Below are 22,487 nucleotides of genomic sequence, written 5' to 3'. Positions count from 1 at the left end.
CTGAGCAAAACCAGGCTTACATTACCCAGCACTTTATTTTTAGACAAGGAAGTGAGAATAAATGTTGAAAAGGAGCTTCTTCCAGACTTTCAGTGGTCATTCATTGTGTAATTACTATGTTAAACACAGCCATTAACAGGAGTAAGTTAAAGTAAGACTGGGCAAGATGAATTTTTGTTATAATTCACAGCTGGGCAAAAGGAGATTCCACTGAAAAAGCTTGTCTGTTTGGACAAATTAAAACCTGATGCTTTCCAGTCTACAGTAAATGTAAAGGGATATCACAATTTGCTATCTTTTAGAGTGAAGAATAATTTTGTTTCTGGTTAAAGTCTGCTACAGTTACAGATCAAAACTGTTCAGTAGTATTTACTAGGGATGCAACAGATTTGGTTTGATTATTTTACTTTGAGTAGTCCAAGTCTTCTTCTGAAAGTTCCTAAAATTGTTATGGAGTAGTTCATCATGGTAAAAATGGTCCCCCCAAAAAATAAATTATCGCATTCACAAGATTGTCAAAACACTTGACCTCTGACCTTGATCTTAAAGTCAAGGTCACTGAGACTTGAGCTCATCTGAGATCAATATTTTAAGGAGGAGAGAAATTGCTTCACTCTGCCCACCCGCCATTGCAATACTGTTAATTACGAGGTTCATAGGGAGGTTGAAATTATCATCATCATCGTGTCCTCTGGTCAGAACGCAAAATGAAACAGCCATCAATCTGTTGCAGTATATTTCGGTTTATTTCGTTATTATCAGTGATAGCTTAACTTAAGGGGACACCCACATGGACTGCTAACTCTCAGCTGCTGCCCCATGTGGGAGTGAAAAGAGTGAGCTGGTAGTGAGTGCAGTCTTTATATAATGTGTGCCAGGTGAGTTCCATTAAGGAACAAACTCCAGAGCCAATCAGTGGTGAGAAAGTAAAAGAGGAAGCAAAGTGGTCCTGGTGAGGCGAGGGAGCGTGAGGAAAGGGGCAAATGAAACAAGAATCTTTACAACAAACACACAATCAGGATTACAGTGCAGTAGCTCTGAGAAATCTGATAAAGTCACAATATTCTGATCTGTCTGTTCTTATTGCAGCCAACTGTCCAGCCACGCACAGCTCTTGGTAATGTGTAAAGATATACTGTGATACTTTGCTATCCTCTGAATTGAAGAAACCTTCTTAACATGAATGATATACAACCACCGTGGAGTTTTCATGAAAGCAGGAAAGATTTTTTCTTCAAAGTTATGCAACCTCACAGATTTGCATCCTGTTTTGCCTTTTAGAGCAAAAGATCCCTGCACCTTTCCACTTTCGCTTTACCAAGCCAGTGCTCTTTAATAATCTTTAAAAGATTCTGTTCAACACAACAGAGAGGATTACTCGAACTTGAACTCTATTGACCTGTAATAAATATCCAAAAATCCATTTATAGACTTTCTTGGGCAAAAGCACAATGATCAAATTTCATTTCCTGACTTATGTGCTAGGATTTCATTTCAGCTCAGTGTAAAGTCAATGGTAAATCGACTGGTTCTTATATAGCACTGTTCTACTTTACCTGAGCCTCCAAGCACTTTATACAGCATGACATAATTGACCCATTCATACGAGCCCTTTGTTTCTATATTGAAATACTTTAACGCTCACACTCAGATGAATGTATCGGAGAGCAACTTGCCCAAGGTTATATATTAGATTATAGACTGAAGCAGTTAGGGATTGAACCACCAACCTTTCACTCAGTAGATGCCCTGCTCAGCCTCCTGAACTACAGCTAATCTTCTGTCTTTTGCTGCTCTCTGTTCTGTTTCACTGTGTGTCTTTGAGCTGAAGCTTAACTGAATTGCCCTTTGGATGTTTTCAAATGTATATTTCAGTCAGCAGGCCTATTTTTCTGGAGATTCTTATGTGTTTGTGGAATGTAGTACATAAAATAGTACATTTACAAAATGGATGCAAGGCTGTATACACGAGTGTTAGAGCAGTGTAATGAAATGATGTGCACTTTGTTAATTACAAAGATTTTCCCATTGTTGGCTCAGGGAGAAGCTTGTATGTGAATACAGCACAAGCTTTAAAGTTGACTGGTTGTTATGCTGTGTGTCCAATGTGCACACACAAAGGAGGAGTCTATTACTCTATAAGTTTCAGGCTAGAGAGTGTTTGTGCAGTGAAAGCTTTTTTACTGTATCAAGGCGAAATCTGAAGTCTATACATGCCTTGCCCGCAGGAAATGCAAACAAGAATGAACTCAAAAGACGAGACCTTTGTTCACCTCCAGGATCCTCAAGCAGTGAGTGTATGGAGACTCGAGCCGGTCTTATGGTCGAGCAGTGAGAGTGTGTCCCTGTCCGTCTGCCTGCAGTGAGCTCTGTTCTCACATAGAGGCAATGCACAAAGTATGTGCTACAACTGGTGTCTGGGCCGCTCTGCTTGTGTTGTTGTTGGTCCCTGAGCCGACCACGGAAGAGAGCAAGGTTCTAACATACAAAGAGCTGAAGTGTTAAAAACAATGAAAAGAGTCACTGCAGTTACTGACTGTGCTTTTGATGCTTTATTTTTTGATCTCTGAAGTTTTTGTTGTTGTTGTTTTTTTCCACAGTTCTCCTGTTCCCAGTGAACTCTGTTATTGCTTCCTGCTGCATTCTGACCCACTTGTCAAGCAATAAACATCAGCAGTCGCACACTTCGTCCACTTCCAGTGACGCACAGTCAGGATCTTGGAGGGCTGCGCAGCAGCACGTCTGGCGTGGGTGAACCCCACGTTTGCTTGGTTGTTGTTGTTGTTTGTTTGTTTGTTTGTTTTTTCAGGGTTACCAAAGCATGTGCAAACCCAGATTAGATTTTAAAAGTGTGTAACTATGTTAAATTGATTCTGAGCATGCAGACTCACTGAAGGAAAAGCTGCCGGTACTGGAAGCTCTCTGGTTGCTGTTAGTAGTCTGAGTAGTATTATGTGACTTTGAGGTAAACCAGGTTTTGGTTTCCTGCAGAGCAAAAGACAAACGTTTAAACTGTCCAAAGTCAAACACTATCAGACAAAAGAAAACATTTAAATTTATATGCAGTTCTAGTCTGACTGTAAATAGTAATGCACAGATCACAGGCCTGTACTATGAATCAACATTGGTGGTTATCATGGTAATTTCATGTTTAACTCTCAGTGTTATGAACAGGGTTGCTTTCCGACTGTGGTACATTATAATATCTTTTATTGCACACCCAATCTGCTTACGCTTGTAGGCTATGCTTGGGTATAATCATTTCGTGTATAAAAATCACAGCCTACTGACCAGTCAGTTCTCTTGAAAACAACGAGGATCAGTACAGGATCCCATGGACCTGAGTACACAGACAATATGAGGGTCTATAGGGGGGGTGGGGAACTCCAGGCCTCGAGGGCCGGTGTCCTGCAGGTTTTAGATGTGTCCTTGATCCAACACAGCTGATTCAAATGGCTAAATGACCTCCTCAACATGTCTTGAAGTTCTCCAGAGGCCTGCTAATGAACTAATCATGTGATTCAGGTGTGTGGACTCACGGTGATATCTAAAACCTGCAGGACACCGGCCCTCGAGGCCTGGAGTTCTCACCGCTGGTCTATAATGTCTTGGGACACATTAAAATGGTACGCCTCAATAAGAAATAGAATGATGCATTTAGAAATCTGAGTATTGTTCAATATTCGTTTTTTCCACCATTTAATTAAAAAAAATTGAGTTCTGATGTACGTTTAATATTCATTACACATGAATAGCAATATACCAACATTTCTTATGTAATATATCTTTGTTTAACTTTTGTGATTATATCTTATATTAATAGATTATATCTATCTCTCATGAAAATCACAAAACCACTATTCTTTATTTTTCTTCATTATTTTTATTAATATTAATTATTGTTATTATTATTATTATTATTATCCACGTTTATTAAGTTCCAGTACATTTCTGTTTAAACTGTATAAATACTATGCACCTCTCTCTACCTCAGTACAGATGATGGCAATAATGGGGAAGGCTGTAAAGTTGACAGTTGTCCAGATGATGACTATCGGCACCTTCCATGAACAAGGAAAGCCAAAAGAAGGTCATTGCTGTTTACAGAATGCTTTATCAAAGCATATTTAAGTAAAGTTGACTGGAAGGAAAAAAATCTATCAGGGAAAAAGTGCAGAAGCAACAGTGATGACCACAGCTCTGAGAGAAGTGTCACCAAAACTCTACTCAAGAACTTCAGAAGGAGTAACTGAGGCTAGTCTAGAGCATCAGGAGACAGCAATCAAATACATTTTCGAGAACTCATCCTTTATGCTTTCTTAGACTTGCCAACTTTCTTTGACAGAGATTGATACTTACTTTTCCCCCAAAATAATTTCCTGACATCAAGCAGACCACAGAAAAAGCCATGAGGATATAGTTCAGCATGTGTTTGAAGGAAAGGGTCAAATAGAGAACATATAGTGGGACTCGTGCTGTTATCAAAAAGGAACACCTGTGACAACTGTGCAAAGATTAGAAGTGTTCTGACCCATGATATGAGTGGAAACAACCTGAAAAATAAACTCTGGTCATCGTGGGATAAATGTAAAGGAATGTGAATACAGCTCTGTAGACAGTCCTGTACATTTAAATGAAATCACACTCATAGCAAATGAATTTTTCACAAGGATTCAGCACATCATAATCAAGTTTAGAATCATCCCGTGTTTATGGTATAAACTAGCAGAAAGTAATTCTTTAGTAATGTGTTACTTGAATGCAAACCAGCAATGTTAACTGTACTCAGAAAGAAACCTACATCCCAGTGAGGTAGGACAGAAAGCTGTGTGGGATGTGTGGGAACGTTCAATATTGTTATGCACAGAGAGCTGCTCTCTCTCGTTCTCCCTCTCATTTTGTGTTATGTAACAACCTCCAGGCCATTGTTTTAAAGTGATAGCTGCTCATCGAGCTTTCGTGCAGAGAAGAGGGACAAAAGCGTGAAACTGGCGCATTTTAAGAAGGTGGAATTGACATGTCCATGTTCATGGGAAAAGCTTTGTTTAAAACCATATAGGAATGAATGGCTGAGAATGTGCGGGCTTCTCATTAGAGCACATGCTCCCGTAGAGACAGCAGGGCTTGGGTTTATGAGCCGGACACATGACTACACTCCCTCCGTCACTTTGAGTCTAGATTGTACCAAACCATGATGCACATGATTAAATCATTTTGAATCCTCTCACAACATTCCAGTAAGATTCATACCTGTGCCTTCATTTTCTATACCTGAGTAAATACCTCAGGCAGCAGAAACCAGAGAAAGAAGAGGAGGAACAGGCCCCTGAACGGTATGTACTACCGGCAGATAGAGGAAGTGGCTGATATCCAGAAATCCTACCAGTGGCTGAACAAACCTGAACTGAAAGACCTAGGCACTAATCATAGCAGCACAAGAACAAGCTCCAAGTACAAGATCAATAGAGGCTGGGGTCTACAACACCAGGTAAGGCCCAGGTGCAGGCTGTGTAAAGATGCCCCAGAGACAATCCAGCACATAACAGCAGGGTGCAAGATGCTAGCAGGCAAGGCATACATGGAACACATTAACCAAGTGGCCTGCACAGTGTACAGGAACATCCATACAGAGTATGGTCTGGAAGTCCCGAGGTCAAAATGGGAAACGCCGCAGGTGGTTGAGAATGACCGAACATAGATGTGTGTGTCAAAATAACAAAACACACCTTTCTGATCATGTTGCATAACCTAGTTTCATTTAACATGTTTGGCTCTTATTCAGGTCGATTGGCAGCTAAATAAGAGATTTTCAGTGACTGCAGTGGAATTAAACATCTAAAGATGTTTTCACTGTTCAACAGTGGTGTTAAATTACTTAAAATCCACAGCAGGCTTTGCTTTTTCACATGTGCTCTGCTTCTGGAGAAGAGGCAGAGAGAGCCATTCTTACACCCACAGGAGTGAAAAATAGAATGTAATGCACCTACACATGCAGAAGAGCTGTCTGTAAGAATCAATCCACAACATGTTAGCTCACACATTCATGCCCCCCTTCTTATAATAAAAACCACAAGATTGCTTTCTCTGAGGAGTATTTAGGGAAATTATGAAAACTGTTATGTTACTTTTTTTGCTTTATGTGTGACATGAAAAACAATCTTAAGACAACTCACATTTTAATACTGGCTTTTAAGCACACTCCAATTAAAGAAGCGTTATAACTTATTAGACAAGAACACATAGATGTTTGCTTGAAAAGCTGGCTCTAATACATACTGAGGAAGTCAGGACGCCTCAACCTGAGCTGCAGGTTCATATCCGGATGCCTCCCCACATTTCTGCAGGAGCATTATAGGCCAATACAAAAGTCATTCAGACAGCAACAGCAGTACTTTACCCAGTGATGACATACAAGTGTCCACACTAGTGCACTCTGATTTAGTGGAAGTTATTTTTTCTCTGGAAGTGAACCTGGTCTAATCAACTACTGGGATTGGATGGTTTTAGAAAATGAACACACACACACAGAGAGAGAGAGAGAGAGAGAGACCACTTCTATGTTGGATTCAAATAATAGACAAATAATTCAAATAAGTAGACCAACAATAGAATAACTAATTACTGCAGCTCTATGATCATTCCCTTTTTAAAATAATCTTTAGTGTACTAGTCTTGAAAAGAGTATACCTATCAGGGACCGCATACGTCGAGTACACTGAAAGTGCACTTCAGTAAATAAAAGCCTCCACACAGCAGATCACCGGGTCACTGAGTCTGTGAGGCTCCTGGGCGCACAGTGTGGAACAAAGCGTTTGTGAGCTCCGTTTGGAAAGTTTGGAACCTTCGTGCTGCAAGTGAAAGCAGCCAAATACAACAAAAGAAAAGTTCCCCACATCAGAATAAAACGATCTTCTACGCAACTGAGTTCCTGGGCACTGTGCACTCTGCTGGTGCATGCGTGGCCAGGCCATCCGCACTGTTCTGTGGACTCAAACTACAGTAGCGGAGATGTTCCTACCTTGCAGGTTCTGCACTCGGATATCGCTGATTTGTCCGATAAATTCTTCCCTCTCGAACCAGTCTTCCCAGCCGTGTCCGGCCATCTGGAGCCGCGGTGAGTTCAGAATTCCCGGACAGGAATGCTGGAAAAGCTCCCCGGCTAAGAACGAGAAGCTGCTGCTGCACCGGGCTGCCTATTGTCCGTCCGTCCGAGCGGAATCCACCACGGCGGTGTGTCAATCAGTGGAAGCACATAGCAGCTGCTCACTGCCGCAGGCTTCCGTCAAAGCAGCGTTGAAGCGACTCACGTCCACAAGCATGTGGGAGGCCAGCGGGCAGCAGAGGAGGAAGAAGCTGCAGCACCTGGTTGGTATTTTCGAGGTGGGATGGAGCTGCGCCAGAGCCCGCCCACCCGCTCTCGCTCGCTCTCCCTCTCTCGCTTTGTACACATACACAGGTTCCTCCAAGTGGTGGAAAATAACTGATGGCAGAACCTGATTTCCCTTTTTCCCTCTTTTTCCTTTTTTCCCTTTACCCCTTCTTTTCCCTTTTCGTTGGGGGGGGGATGACTTTTACAGCTCACTGCTACACAGGAGTTTATCTTTGCATAATTTCATTTTAAATTGGGAAAAACATTAAAATGAAGTCTTTTACTCAGTAAAAAGTTATACAGTAACCCTGCTTAAATAGCTTAATAATGCATCAGCTGTACTGAGTAAGTACACATGCACATTATGCAGAATGCTACTTTTCAGCATCACAAACATTATTTGATCATCGCAGGTGCTGATGAATAAATTACTTATAAATTACTGACTAGCTTGTGTGACACTGTGAGGTCTCTCGGTGCTTCCTCATTTGGGGAGCCTGGAGAGAGTCAGACACTACATACACTACTGAATTCATCGATCTTTATGGTTATTTTAGCTTTACTATGTTTAACTTTTGAAAAAAAAAATATCATGTGTGGCCTCCTGATCTGTCCTTCCACTGACCCAGGCTGTGACACTTGATCTACAGGGTGGGCCATTTATATGGATACACCGTAATAAAATGGGAATGGTTGGTGATATTAAAGTCCTGTTTGTGGCACATTAATATATGTGAGGGGGCAAACTCCTGAAGATGGGTGGTGACCATGGTGGCCATTTAGAAGTCGGCCATCTTGGATACAACTTTTGTTTTTTCAATAGGAAGAGGGCCATGTGACACATCAAACTTATTGGTAATGTCACAAGAAAAACAATGGTGTGCTTGGTTTCAACGTAGCTTTATTCTTTCATGAGTTTTTTACAAGTTTCTCCTTGTTCACAGCCATTGACATATCAAAGAGGTTAACACGTGTCATGTTCGGAGGCAATAAGACGCAGGGTTCTCAAGCACGAACCACTTTTATTGGCTTGTAGCAGCAGTGTACGTCGCTACATCAATTTCTGGAAAACACATATACACACCGGTCTCCTAGCGACCTCTAGTGGCTGCCCTCATGGTAGCCTTACTAGGACAACATAAACAGATTTCACAACATCTCCCCCTTTAACAAAAGTACTTTAAACATAAAACAGTGTTGTCAGAACGCAGGACATCACGGGGATAGACTACCCTCAGTCCTGATAAGGGATTATTCTGCCCTTAGAACATAGAAAGGAGATAGTCCTCAGTCTCTGAATCTGAGAGGTACTTTAATTTCCCGCCCCCTGGAAGTCACTCTCACAGGTGTGGTAGGGCGGAGAGGAGACCCCGGGACAGGGATTGGCGATGTCTGCCTTACTGGTGGTTCTTGGGAAGCGGCCGCCCCTTTAGTTGGAGTAGTCGGCGTAGCTGGAACAGTGCTCTGCTGCTGCTCCTCAGGATCAGCGGTGCCTGGGACAGGCTGAAGGTGTCGTCTGTTGCGGCGAGTCACGTTCCCATTCGCCATCTCCACCAAGTAGGATCTCGGCTCCTTAGACTTACTGATGACCTTGGCTGGAGTCGTCCACCCCTTTTCCCCGTCAAGCTTCACTACAACATCCTGGCCTGGGAGAAGCTCAGGAAGTGGACGAGCTGAATGTCTGCGGTTGTAGAAGAATCTGTAAGAGTCCTTAGCTGCAGCATCTCTTTGGCACACTGTGTCCCTATTGACTGGACTGGGCAGCAATGTCTTTTCGAGTACTGGGACGGTGGTGCGGATTTGACGTCCTGTCATAAGTTGAGCTGGGCTTGCACCGGTTGCTGCAATTGGTGTAGAGCGGTAACTCATTAAGGCTAAGCAGGGGTCAGGCTATTTGAGAATGTACTTGGCCGTTTGGACAGCTCTTTCAGCAGCTCCATTTGACTGGGGGTAATGAGGGCTCGACGTAGTGTGGGTGAAGCCATAACTCAGTTTGAAGTCTTGAAACTCTGATGATGTGAACTGCGTCCCATTATCACTGACCAGTTCTAACGGGATGCCCCATCTAACGAACATGTGTTTAAGCTTGTTAATGACCTGTCTGCTGGTTGTTGTAGTGAGGGAAGCAATCTCAATGTCTCTTGAAAAATAGTCAACAACGACAAGAAAGTTCTTACCCTCAAGCTCGCAAAGATCAGCTGCAATCTTTTGCCAGGGGCCATTGGGCAGAGGAGTAGTCACGAGAGGTTCCCGTCGCTGTGTAGGCTTGTGCTCTCTGCAAAAGTTGCATGACCTCACCTTATGTGTTATTTGAAGTCCAATGTTGGGCCACCACACTGTTGATCTTGCGCGCTCTCTACATTTAGTTAGTCCTTGGTGGCCTTCATGTAATTGGTCAAGGACACTGGGTCTGAGTGCTGTGGGAATTACGATGCGATCGTGGTAGAGCACTAGACCATCTGATTCTGAAAGGTGGCTTCTAGCTGCATAAAAGCCTTGCAGTGGTGAGCTCTTTGCCATTCTCCGAGGCCACCCTTGTCTGGTGAAGATGATTGCTTTTTGAAGTTCTGGATCCCTCTGTGTTGCTCTACGAATTTCCTCCAACTTATGTGACTTGATAGGTTTGCTTGTCACTACGTTGCTCACATATGCCTTGACCTGGCTGTCTGTCTCGGACGGGTAGCATCCATGCAGTGGATGTCTGGAGAGTGCGTCCGCCACCACTAACTGTTTACCGGGAACATGCTCAGCAGTGACATTGAATCGCATCAGTCGCATCAGCAATCTCTGACATCTCAGTGGCGTTTTATCAAGGTCGTATGAGTTGATCAAAGGCACCAAGGGCTTATGGTCAGTTTGTAGATGTACATGACCCATGCCTTGGATGTAGCGGGTAAAACGTTCGCAGGCCCAGACAGATGCTAAACACTCTTTTTCGATCTGCGAATATCTTTTCTCTGCGTCTGTGAGCGTGCGAGAACAAAAGGCAACAGGCCGTAACTCCCCGTCATTGTCCTGTAACAGTGCAGCACCCAGGCCATAGCTGCTGGCATCCGCACTGACAACTGTTGGTCGGCCTGCATCATAATAACAAAGTGCTGGTGCAGCCACGAGCATTGCTTTTGCTTTGTTGAATGCTCGCTCCTGAGGCTCGCCCCACACCCATACAGTCTCTTTTTTGAGTAGATTGGAGAGGGGGTGCAGCACCGTGGACAGGCCTGGCAGGAATTTTCCAACATAGTTTATTAATCCGAGTACCTGCCTGAGTTGTTCTACATTGGTGGGGCTGGGCATCCTGGCAATAGCCTCCACCTTGCCATCATCAGGTTTCACACCATCCGCACTGATGATGTGACCGAAGAACTGTAGTTCATTCTTTCCAAAGTGGCACTTGGACCTGTTGAGCTTAAGTCCTGATGCTTTGATTGTCTGTAATACTGCACCTAAGCGTTGGTCATGTTCCTCTTTGTTAGCCCCGAAAACCAATATGTCGTCCATCACGACGACAGTCCCCTCTAGGCCCTTGAGCAAGGTGCTCATGAGCCGCTGGAAGATCTCGGGTGCTGAAGTTATGCCAAATGGCAGGCGTCTGAAGCAAAACCTGCCCATGGGATTTATGAACGTGGTTAGTTTTTGGCAGCTGGGATCCAGTGGTATTTGCCAGAACCCACTGGAGGCATCCAAAGTGGAGAAAACTTTAGCCCCTGCTAACTTAGGAGTTATGTCATCCAATGTGGGCAAGATGTACCGTTCACGCTTTACTCCCTTATTCAGACGTTTTAAGTCCACACACACCCTGACCTCATCCTTGTTGCGCTTTGGAGCAGGCACCATTGGTGCCCACCAGTCTGTTGGCTCGGTGACTTCCTCAATGATGCCAAGTTTGAGCATGCGCTTTATTTCCTTTTCCACTTTTAGGAGGAGAGGAAAAGGCACCCGGCGTGGGGTGGTTACACTGTACAGCACTGCATCTTCGGTCAGCTCGATTTTTACAGGTTCACAGTTCAGCAGGCCAATTTCTCCGAACACATCCTCTGTTAAGTCACTACTGATTTTGTTAACTCTAGTGAATAATCCCATGCGCTTTGCCACTGTCTTCCCCAGTAGGTTACTTGCATATTGCCCTTTTATAACTGTAATCCAGTACTGGTACTTTTGGCCTTTGTACTCTGTAGTAGCAAGGAATTTACCCATGCACTTGACTTTTCCACCAGGGCTGTACACAGTTGGCTTACACTGGATAAGTTTGGGTCTCTGCTGTAGCTTATTAAGGGTCGTTTCTGTCATAACAGTGGTGTCTGCGCCTGTATCAATTTTGAAATCAACTGGACTGCCATTTACCAATAGCTCAATGTCCCAGTCGGCATCTGAGCCTGACTCCTCAATGACTGTTGTTTTTGGCTCAATTACTGCTCCCAGGAAAAGCTCCCCTATGAAGAATGAATCCTCATCTGAGTCCTCTACAGCCTCAGCCCTGACCTCTTTTAGCATTTTGGTTTTGCATACAACTTCAAAGTGTCCCAACTTATTGCACTTTCTGCATCTTTTATTGCGGGCTGGGCAGTTTTGTCTTTTGTCATGCACCTTGTTGCATCTTTGGCATTTTGGTTTACTCTTACCATGTTGTTGCTCATGTACCTGATGAGGTTGGCAGTAACTCCTTCTCATGCTGTTATAATGCCTCTGTTTCACCTCATTCACCGTGCTTTCCACTCGGTCTGCACTTTGCTGTCTGACTTGTTCACTCTGGCGTGCTAGTTGAATGGCTCTATCCAAAGTTAAGTCCGCCTCGAGCTGGAGTTTTTGTGAAACATCTTTGTCAATTAATCCAATGACGATACGATCCCGGATCTGCTCGTCTTTACTGCCGCCGAACTCGCAGTGCTGCGCGAGCTCGTACAGGCTCCGCACGAAAGCCTCGACAGTCTCCCCGGCCCTCTGGCTCCGTTTGTGAAAACAGGCACGGTCGTGGATAACGTTTCTCTTTGGGACAAAGTGCTCATCGAACTTTTGTATAACCAGATCATACTCAAACTGCGGACTTGGCCTGGCCTCCGTAGCAGCAGGAAACACAAATGAGCCATATATTGGTTCGGCATCTCTCCCCATGGAGTAAAGAAGCAAGTTCACCTGCACTTCGCCGCTCTCCATCCCTAGCTTGGACGCCACTCGAAAACGGGAGAATCTCTGCCGCCATATCGGCCACTCCGCCGGCTGTGTAAAGTCGAACGGCTCCGGAGGTCCAAATTTAGCCATTTCTTCGTGTAACTCGGCGTGAAGTCCTCAATTCTGACACCATGTCATGTTCGGAGGCAATAAGACGCAGGGTTCTCAAGCACGAACCACTTTTATTGGCTTGTAGCAGCAGTGTACGTCGCTACATCAATTTCTGGAAAACACATATACACACCGGTCTCCTAGCGACCTCTAGTGGCTGCCCTCATGGTAGCCTTACTAGGACAACATAAACAGATTTCACAACAACACGTGAGGAGTGGATTGAAATTGTGTTGATATTTGGTGAACGCAGTAACCAGGTCATTGTAGCAGATTTCAATGCAAGACACCCTACGAGACCACCCTCTAAAAGTTGCCCTTTTAGTAGAGTTATGGCTGAACCACATAAAAATATATCATTAATTTTAATCTCCCCAATCAATGATAATGTTATGTTGGAATGTTGTTAAAGAGGGTCAAAAAAGTTTTCAACCCAGTTTGTTTTGCAGATTCTGTACAGCAGCTTTAATATAGGGAGAACACAACTTCCAGATTGTACGAGTAAAATTAGTTGTTTGTTTGTTTTTCTTTGCCAGTTTAACAGTTTCTGTTTTGCCTGTCACTGTTCCCTGTCTGTTTCCTTACCTGTTCTTCCTGACCTTGTACTTTCTTCTCATGTTCCCCTCTTTCCTCTCTCCCTCTTTGGACTGACAATCATACACAAATAGATTGTATTCAATTAGATGAAAAAATTACATTAATATGAAAAAAGATACTATTAAGATCACTAATAAAAAAGTCCTCTCTCAGTGTACTTTCAACCAAAAGGCAAATAACCAAATCACATGTACATCTAATAAAAGATATAAATATTGAAACACTGATCCAACATTATCCTTGATTGACGGATCATTTGATTTTACACTTTTACCTGAATGTGGCTCCTTTTTTGAAAAAACTTCCTTATATCCATTATGAACCAGGCTGTCCCTCTGTACACAAAAACAAACACACACACACACACACACACACACACACACACACACAACAGGAGTTATAAGCAGGGCTGCACGTAAGTGGTCTGCAGGTGCGCATTCGCTGTCAAAATAAAAGACGCGCACCAGATAAGTTGGAATGCGCGTTTGCATATATAAGATGTGGACAGGGTGGAGCAACAGTTTGACAACCCTCGGAGTATGTAGCAGGGACTAAACACGATCGCAGAATTTAGAGGGAAAACCAGCACACCGCAGACCACGGCCTCTCTGTGTGAGGATCTAAACGTATTCTACGCTAGATTCGACACAGCGAACACCATGAGACCGGACAGTGTGCGCACCGCGGATGACGTCAGTGCGCACACTGTGTCTGAGGAGGATGTGCGGAGGTGCTTCAGGAAGGTGAACGCACGCAAAGCTACTGGTCCCGACGGGATTCCCGGCCGCGTCCTCAAGTCATGCGCGGCTCAGCTGGCTGGAGTGTTCACACACATCTTCAACCTTTCCCTCTCTCTGTCTGTAGTCCCAGCCTGCTTCAAAATGGCCACCATCGTCCCTGTACCCAAATCCTCCACCATCTCCTCACTGAACGACTGGCAACCTGTAGCCCTGACCCCCATCGTAAGCAAATGCTTCGAGAAGCTGGTCAGGGACTTCATCTGCTCTGCACTACCCGACTCACTGGACCCTCTACAGTTCGCATACCGCCACAACAGGTCCACTGATGATGCCATAGCCCTGACACTACACACTGCCCTGTCACACCTGGAGAAGAGAGACACGTATGTGAGGATGCTGTTTGTAGATTACAGCTCAGCATTCAATACCATCGTTCCCTCGAAGCTGGACAGGAAACTGCAGGATCTAGGACTGAGCAGCTCCCTCTGCAGGTGGATCCTTAGCTTCCTGTCTGACAGACGCCAAGTGGTCAGACTGGGCAGCATCACCTCATCCCCCATCACACTGAACACTGGTGCTCCACAGGGGTGTGTACTGAGCCCTCTCCTATACTCACTCTACACCTACGACTGCACGGCCACTAACAACTCCAACATCATTGTGAAGTTTGCGGACGACACTACAGTGGTGGGTCTTATCACCAACGGTGATGAGACGGCTTACAGGGAGGAGGTCAGCGCCCTGACCCACTGGTGTCAAGACAACCATCTCACCCTCAACGTCGCAAAGACAAAGGAGTTGATAGTGGACTTCCGGAGGTGCAGAGAAGTACACACCCCCATCACCATCAACGGCGCTGCTGTGGAGAGAGTGAGCAGCTTCCGCTTCCTTGGTGTACATCTGGCTGAGGATCTTACGTGGTCAGTACACACAAACAAAACAGTGAAGAAGGCGCAGCAGCGCCTCTTCTTTCTCAGGAGACTGAAAAGATTCGGCATGAGTCCCCGCATCCTCAGGACCTTCTATCACTGTGCCATTGAGAGCATCCTCACTGGATGCATCACCACCTGGTATGGCAACAGCACCGCCTACAACTGCAAAGCTCTCCAGCGAGTAGTGCGGTGCTCTGAACGGATAATTGGAGGTGAGCTTCCCTCCCTCCAAGACATCTACAGGAAGCGCTGCCTGAGGAAAGCGGGGAGGATCATCAAGGACTCCAGTCACCCCAGCCATCAACTGTTCAGACTGCTTCCATCAGGAAGGAGGTTCTGCAGCATCCGGTCCCGAACCAGCAGACTGAGAGACAGCTTCTTCCATCAGGCCATCAGACTGCTGAACACTTCATAGACACCTCAGCTTCACTACTGGAACTTCAACATTATGCACTCCATACTGTACAGTAATGCCACTGTTTTGCACATGTCTCAACTCTGTATATTTTTTATATATTTTATTTATTGTTTACTCTATTTAATTTGTAAAATATGTGTACACACACACACACACACACACACACACACACACACACACGTAGAAAAATATTTAGTATACACATCCAGAAACGCATATACTATTATATATTGTACATATATTTATTAGTTTCAGATGTAGCCATTCTTGTATTTTGCTTGTTTACATTATTGTATTTTGCACAACTCTGTTGCTTGTGAAGCTCGCACACAAGAATTTCACTCACATGTGCTGTACCAATGTACCTGCACATGTGATGTGACAATAAAAGTGATTTGATTTGAAGATGTTCTGGAGGAGGACAGACATTTGTTCAGAATTCTTAAAGATGTCGAAGAAGCAAGCTCCGTAAGCAATTACTTTGGTGTTCCTCCACCGCAAAAGAAGCACGTATTCTCTGAATTTCTTGGAATTTCCAGGAATACGCGCTAGGGTCTTATTTTGACAGCAAATGCGCACCTGCGGACCACTTATGTGCAGCCCTGGTTATAAGGTTAATGGGCATCCAGTCAGTTGGCTAGTTAGTACCTTAGGTTTAATGTTGGCACTGTTAAGGTTCAACATATTGGGGATGGACACCAGAGGAAAAACCCACAATAACAACACTGGTCCGGTCGGGTTGAGTCAAACGATGATTTAATGATCACACACGTGGGAGATGGACACTGTATGCAGACAGTCTCAGATCTCGTCTCAAAAAACACATCACCATAGTTTTATGAAATCAGGGTATTAGAACGCCCCTTCATGCATAGTGACAGGTGCAATACAATCAATGTTGACAAGTTTATTTAACACAAAGAATAACATTGTCTCCTTCCCGAGGGCAGACGCTGACTGCCCCCGTCTCCTGGAACCGTCTGTACCCTGCTAAGACACAACATGGCAGCTACAAGGACTCTTTCATTTACTCAGACCATCAGTGTGTATTGCTCTAAATCAAGTATATAATATTAAATGAATATTGCTGGATCAGCTACTTCTACTTAAAACATATTAAAACATGACTAAGCACAAAATCACCAAGAATAACATCTTATAAGTGCTGTGTAAGCGCGTGCGGCCTTCCAAGCTCAAAGCCTTTGCCCTCCATAGATCAGCCAGACTCGCGCTGGCTGTAGCTTTTAACCTTTAATTAACTTGAGCACAACTCTAAAATAAGCAACAAACTGCAATGTGTATGGAATGATCAGGGTTACATCTGCAATGGAAAATCATGTTATTATTCTGGTACCTGCAAGGAAAAAGATCAAACTGAAATTATAGCCATCACTGTAAATGCAAAAGATAATGTAAGGTCAAAAACTTCAATTTATGTTTAATGCAAAGCTGGTTATATACTTCTAATGAACTAATAATGCCATATTAAAATAATGAATGAAAATGAGAAAAACATCCCCTCCTTATTTTACAGCACATATGACAAAATAACCAGCTTCTCTCATTCCATTTCAAACAGTACAGTGGTAACACAGTAGGCTGTGGACAATTGTAAGTTTTTGATTTTAAATAGGCTATATAAATTTCAGTGGGAGAAACAGGACGGTCAAATGTCGCTGATTTTACTACAGAGTAGGACGGATTGTAGGGTAGGGTAGCAAACATAACACATTTTCAACACTGCAGGTTACCTGGTGTAATGTTTTTCAGCTAAAAAGAAACATGGCCTGACTCCTACCTAACTATATAAAGAGTAACTGAAGGTTAAATTCAGCTAACATGTCCTATTTTAAGCCAGGCACTCACACCTCTGCTCCGCTGCGTCTCAGCCACCATAGCTCTTGCAGACAGGGCGCTAGAGCCAGAGAAGGCTGGCTGAAAAAAAAACTTTTTTGGGGGGGGGCGGATATCTATACTTTTGTTGTTAAACTATTACGTCTCAACCAAGTACTGTATGTTTTTTATATTTTTTTATATTTTTAGTAGTGTGTTACACAAACAGCAAATATTGTCCAAAAACAGTAAGAAACCTTTGGGGTGCTTTGATTCATTTTGGGGGTGCTTCATTTTGGGGGTGCTGAAGCACCCCTATCTTCAGCACCCCCAAAATGGGCTAAAAACGCCCCTGCTCTGAACCCTTGGTACTTCTCCAGCTTCTCGTGTTCCTTTTTCCTGATTTTGCTGTCATTCGGTATCGCAACGTCTATATCTCAGCCATCTTCCTTTCAGTGTCCACCACTACTATGTCCAGTTGGTTAGTCATCATCATTTTGTCTGTCAGTATCTGGAAGTCCCACAGGATCTTAGCTCGGTCTTTCTCAACCACCCTAGGTGGCGTGTCCCATTTTGACCTCAGGACTTCCAGGCCATACTTGGCACAGATGTTTCTGTACACTATGTCAGCCACTTGGTTATGGCGTTTCCATGTGTGCCCTGCCTGCTAGCATCTTGCACCCTGCTGTTATATGCTGGATTGTCTCAGAGTCATCTTTACACAACCTGCACCTGGGCCTTGCCTGGTGTGGTAGAGCCCAGCCTCAATGGTTTTTGTGCTCAGAGCTTGTTCCTGTGCTGCCATGATTAGTGCCTCTGTTCTGTCTTTCAGTCCAGGTTTGTTCAGCCACTGGTAGGCTTTCTGGATGTCAGCTACTTCCTCTATCTGCCGGTGGTACATACCATGCAGGGTCCTGTCCTTCCATGACGGTTCCTCCTCTTGCTCCTCTTTTTGGGTTTCTGCTGCCTGTGGTATTCACTGAGCACACGGTTGGTCATTGCCATCTTTCTGATGTACTCGTGGGTGTTCACTGTCTCATCCTGAACTGTGGTACTGACATTCACTAGTCCCTGGCCTCCTTCCTTCCACTTAGCATACAGCTTCAGGGTGCTGGATTGGTGAAACCTATCCATGCCTGGTCAGGAGCTTACCCCTCTTGATGTCAGTGGCTTCTATCTCTTCCTTTGGCCAGCTTATTATCCCAGCAGGGTACCTGATCATGGGCAGGGCATGGGTTTTAATAGCCCAGATCTTGTTCTTACTGTTCAGCTGACTTCTCAGGACTTGCCTGTCCCTCTGCAGGTACTTGGTGGTTGCAGCTGTCCTAGCAGCCTCTTCAGGGTCCCCGTTTGCCTGTGGGTTTCCCATGTACTTGTAGCTGTCCTTGATGTCTGCAATGTTGCCTTCTGGTAGTTTGATCCCCTCAGTTCTGACTACCTTCCCTGTCTTTGTTATCATCTGACTACACTTCTCCAGTCCGAATGACATTCCGATGTCCTTGCTGTAGATCCAGTTCGTCTCCTTGGCAGATCCCACACTTGATGGCAACCTGTGTTAGGGGCTTGAAGTTGGCCTCTAGTGTTGTAGGCCCCATTCCCATTGAGTTCCTAATGAAGGCTCTTAGGGTACTGTTGATCTTGTACAATTCTAGTTATTCCAGGATCCAGATGTGGGGCATCGAGTCATAGGCCTTCTTGTAATCAATCCAGGCAATGCACAAGTTGGTCAACCTAATCTTGCAGTCTTGGGCGACTGCTCGGCTACCAGTAGCTGGTATTGCACTACTCTGGTATTGCTGCCAATTCCTTTCTGTTTCCGCTCATGTATTGAGCCATGTGCCTGTTCATCTTAACCACTATGATGCCCGACAGGAGCTTTCATGTGGTACTGGAATCCTACTGGAATCCTACCCTGAGGTAGCAGATTATGCTGACTCAATGCTAGGCCGGCCCCCGACAGGGAGCCCTCCTAGGAACAGGCCAAAGGAGAGGCGAGCCAGACGGGGAGGAGCTGAATGGAAGCTCCAGCGCTTGGTTAGCAAAGGAAGACTAACCTTCCAGGGTCATACTGTTCACAAAAGTGAAATGGGTGAGCTCCACGATCGGATTTCCACACAGAGGGACATTCAGGATTGCCTCATATTGTGTTTCTGTGAAACCTGGCTGGGTGAAAGGACATCCAACGAGGAAATAAAACCAGATGACTACACGGCCTTTAGGGAGGACTGAAGGACAAAAACGGTCCACTCACAAAAACTTGACCATGTCGATCACAACAAACGCAGCATGTGGCAGGGAATTAAATCTGTCACAAACTACAGGAGAACCGCAACTACCACAGACACCCAAGATGCCACCCTTCCAGGCAACCTTAACATGTTCTACGCCAGGTTTGACAGTCTGAACACAGACACACCCTCAAAGGGCCCCAGCGACCCCATGGACACTGCCTTCCAGATGACACACACACACACACACACACACAGTCCTGAAAGCTCTGAAGAAGGTACACCCCCACAAAGCTGTGGGACCCTATAGAGTTCCTTCCAGAGTTCTGAAGGCCTGTGGGGAATGTGATATCCTAGAACTAAGGAACCACGGACACTATGTTGACCTCACAGTCACTTCTTTATTATTCGGAACTGGGGCATGTGTCAGTATGTGTGGCGCCACTTTCAAACAACTGTTGCCCCCTGGTGGACAAATCCCTGCTACAACATAACATTCCTCCCCCATTAAACTGAAACTACTCTGTAGTTTTAATCACTACATAAAATACCCACAAATAAAAACGTCCCCTTTATTAAAATGCAACAACCCAGTCCCCAGCCTTTACTGAAATTTCACTCCGTAATAATGAACCTTTAGTCCAACAGTCTTAGGTTAAACTATAACAGTTCACCATAATCTCCTTCTTATTATTGTCAATCACGGCACAAAGTCTCTCAGATGCTCAGGAGGTCTCTTGTTTCTTTGCGATCGCCGTAACCCAGTGGCTGGCGACTCCTGTGAATCACTATTTTCCATGTGTGGCTTCATCACTGGTGTAACTTGCACCTCCATGTTCCTCTCATCATTGTCTCCTGCCTCAGCGCTGATGATGGGTGCTGCTTTTAGAGGCTCGCCCAGTTGGCCTTCAGGCATTCCTGCTGACAGGTACGGCTCCAGGCAGGCAAACAGCTGATCTACGTGACGCCTCACCACTGTCCCATTGTCCAGCATCACCAAATAGGAAACAGGCCCCGTCATCTCCTGTATAAGTCCTGGTATCCGTTTGGGTCCTCTGCCATAGTTTCTGGTATATACTGTGTCTCCAATGACAAACGTGCGCTCCTTGGCATGTCTATCATGATACAGTCTTTGGCTATCTTGTTTTGCTGTCACTTTCTGTTTCAAGTCAGAGTGTATGAGATCAAGAGTACACCTCAACTTCCGGCCCATCATCAACTCAGCAGGAGACCTCCACGTTGTGGACTGTGGTGTGATTCGGCAACTAAACAGAGCCCTGTTTAACTTGCTTGCCCGTGACAGTGTGTATACAGATGTATTATATATAAGAAACAAATATTGTTCATTTAATATGTTGGCATTACTAAATTTGGCTCAATGCTTACATATATGGGTAAAAAGGAAATGTACGAGCTGTGATAACTGTTTCTGATAGAATGAAGAGTAGACTGATATATGAAAAATTCCTTTATTGGGTGAGAAAATCAGACCATGTCATAACTGCTTTAAGTCACACAGAATAGATATCAGAGCCTTAAACAGGCTGACGTCTGCTAAATGGGTCAAACTGGGCAGAAAGTCTACAAACACATAACATCCTTATAGAATATGATGTAACACTATAGATCAACTTAGCTCAGAATATATAAAGCATATAAACAGTTACAGCAATATGATGCAACAAACACAGCAGCTACTGATCCAAAATACTCAAAGCTTCATAGAACTGAAACCAACATTTATTTTAGCTCCATCCTGCTGCTGATACAGACTTTAGGTTTCTGAACATTAAACTTGTTGCTGCCTTTCATAGTGTGTAACTTGAAGGCCCTGAGTACTCTGAGTACTTTCTCCCACACTGAAAACACTGGGATGATCACATTATTTGAACATTACCTAATAAGACTGATTCAGCACAGACAGTTATGTTAAACTTTCCTAGCAGTCCTTCACAAACAGGGAACAGTCTGTCTATTCTCTCCATCTGTCAGCTGCTGCTGGCTCTTCCTCCTCCTCTTCCTCACACACTGCTGAGTTTGTCCTGGTGGATCATCAGGGCTGCAAAGCCTCACAGATGATGTGCAGCAGTGGGTCCCTCAGTCTGTCCTCACTCTGGACACTTGCAGTCGTCACACATGGAAATCAAATGTGTGATAAGCTGCAGGATTCAAACACAAGTGTAACTTATAAACACGTTCATACTTTTATTCCACAATCAGAGAGAAAGAAACAGAGAGAGAGTGCAGGACAGACAGACAGGTGACAGTCTCAGGTGTACACACTGCTACACAACAGCACCAGAGAAGCAGGATTTAGTGTTTGTGTTATTACGAGTGTAAACAAGAAGAGTTCCAGATGGTGCAGTGGACACGTGTGTGACTGCTGTGATTAAAGCATCTTTCTTTCAGCTTAACGAGTGAACCGTCAGCTCGTTCAAACACACGTTAAAGTCCGTTTGGCTCGACACCACCGAACAGAGGCAGCAATATAACACAGCTCACATTAACAGTGCAGTGAATCCTGCTTGTGCCGTGATGTTCAGGACTGCAAACCGAGCAGCATCACTGACTTTCAGCTTGTTGTGTTTGTGGATATATGACTGACTTTAATTATCCACAAAATCATCACAATCTCTGTAAGATTAAGGTCGACTATTGAACGGCGTATATTTTAAAGTAAAGGCTTTAAAACCAAATTAGTACTAACATCACTAATGTCACATAACTTTGCCGGCATGTGGCCAACAGTAATGTTTTAATGTTCTTCATTATTAAACATTCGCACATAAATAAGTGACATCATATTCAGTACTTACTTTTGAAAGTTTACTCTTAGGCCGCTCCGCTTCAGCCGTCTGCCGTATTTTTCGGCAAAATTATCCATACCCACCGCCACGCTATGAATTATGGGATATACGGGACCACGAAATGCACTTCAAATTTGGGGAATTTGGAGTACGCATTTGTAGAACACTTCGGATTGGGACAGCCGTCGTCGCGTCGCTCTGATGTAATAGGTCTTAAGCACTTTCTTCATTGCACCTTTCTGCAGCTACAATAGTTAGCTAACCTCTCTCCATGCTAATAATAATA

The 22,487-nt window shown here is 44.3% G+C and overlaps 1 protein-coding gene across 3 annotated transcripts in view; it reads right to left on the bottom strand.

Annotated features, from left to right (window-relative positions):
• Positions 1-7,398, bottom strand: part of clmna (calmin a) — a 35,256-nt gene extending 27,858 nt beyond the window's left edge. For all 3 annotated transcript variants that reach the window (XM_026151939.1, XM_026151940.1, XM_026151941.1), the window contains exon 1: positions 7,019-7,398. In XM_026151939.1, the coding sequence (XP_026007724.1) occupies positions 7,019-7,103 (85 nt within the window). In that variant the 5' untranslated portion in view covers positions 7,104-7,398. The remainder of the gene's footprint in view (positions 1-7,018) is intronic.
• Positions 7,399-22,487: the final 15,089 nt, after the last annotated feature.

The sequence above is a fragment of the Astatotilapia calliptera genome, chromosome 19, assembly GCF_900246225.1.
Source record: "Astatotilapia calliptera chromosome 19, fAstCal1.2, whole genome shotgun sequence".
Lineage (NCBI taxonomy): Eukaryota > Metazoa > Chordata > Actinopteri > Cichliformes > Cichlidae > Astatotilapia > Astatotilapia calliptera.
This window is presented reverse-complemented; position numbering and strand designations above follow the sequence as displayed.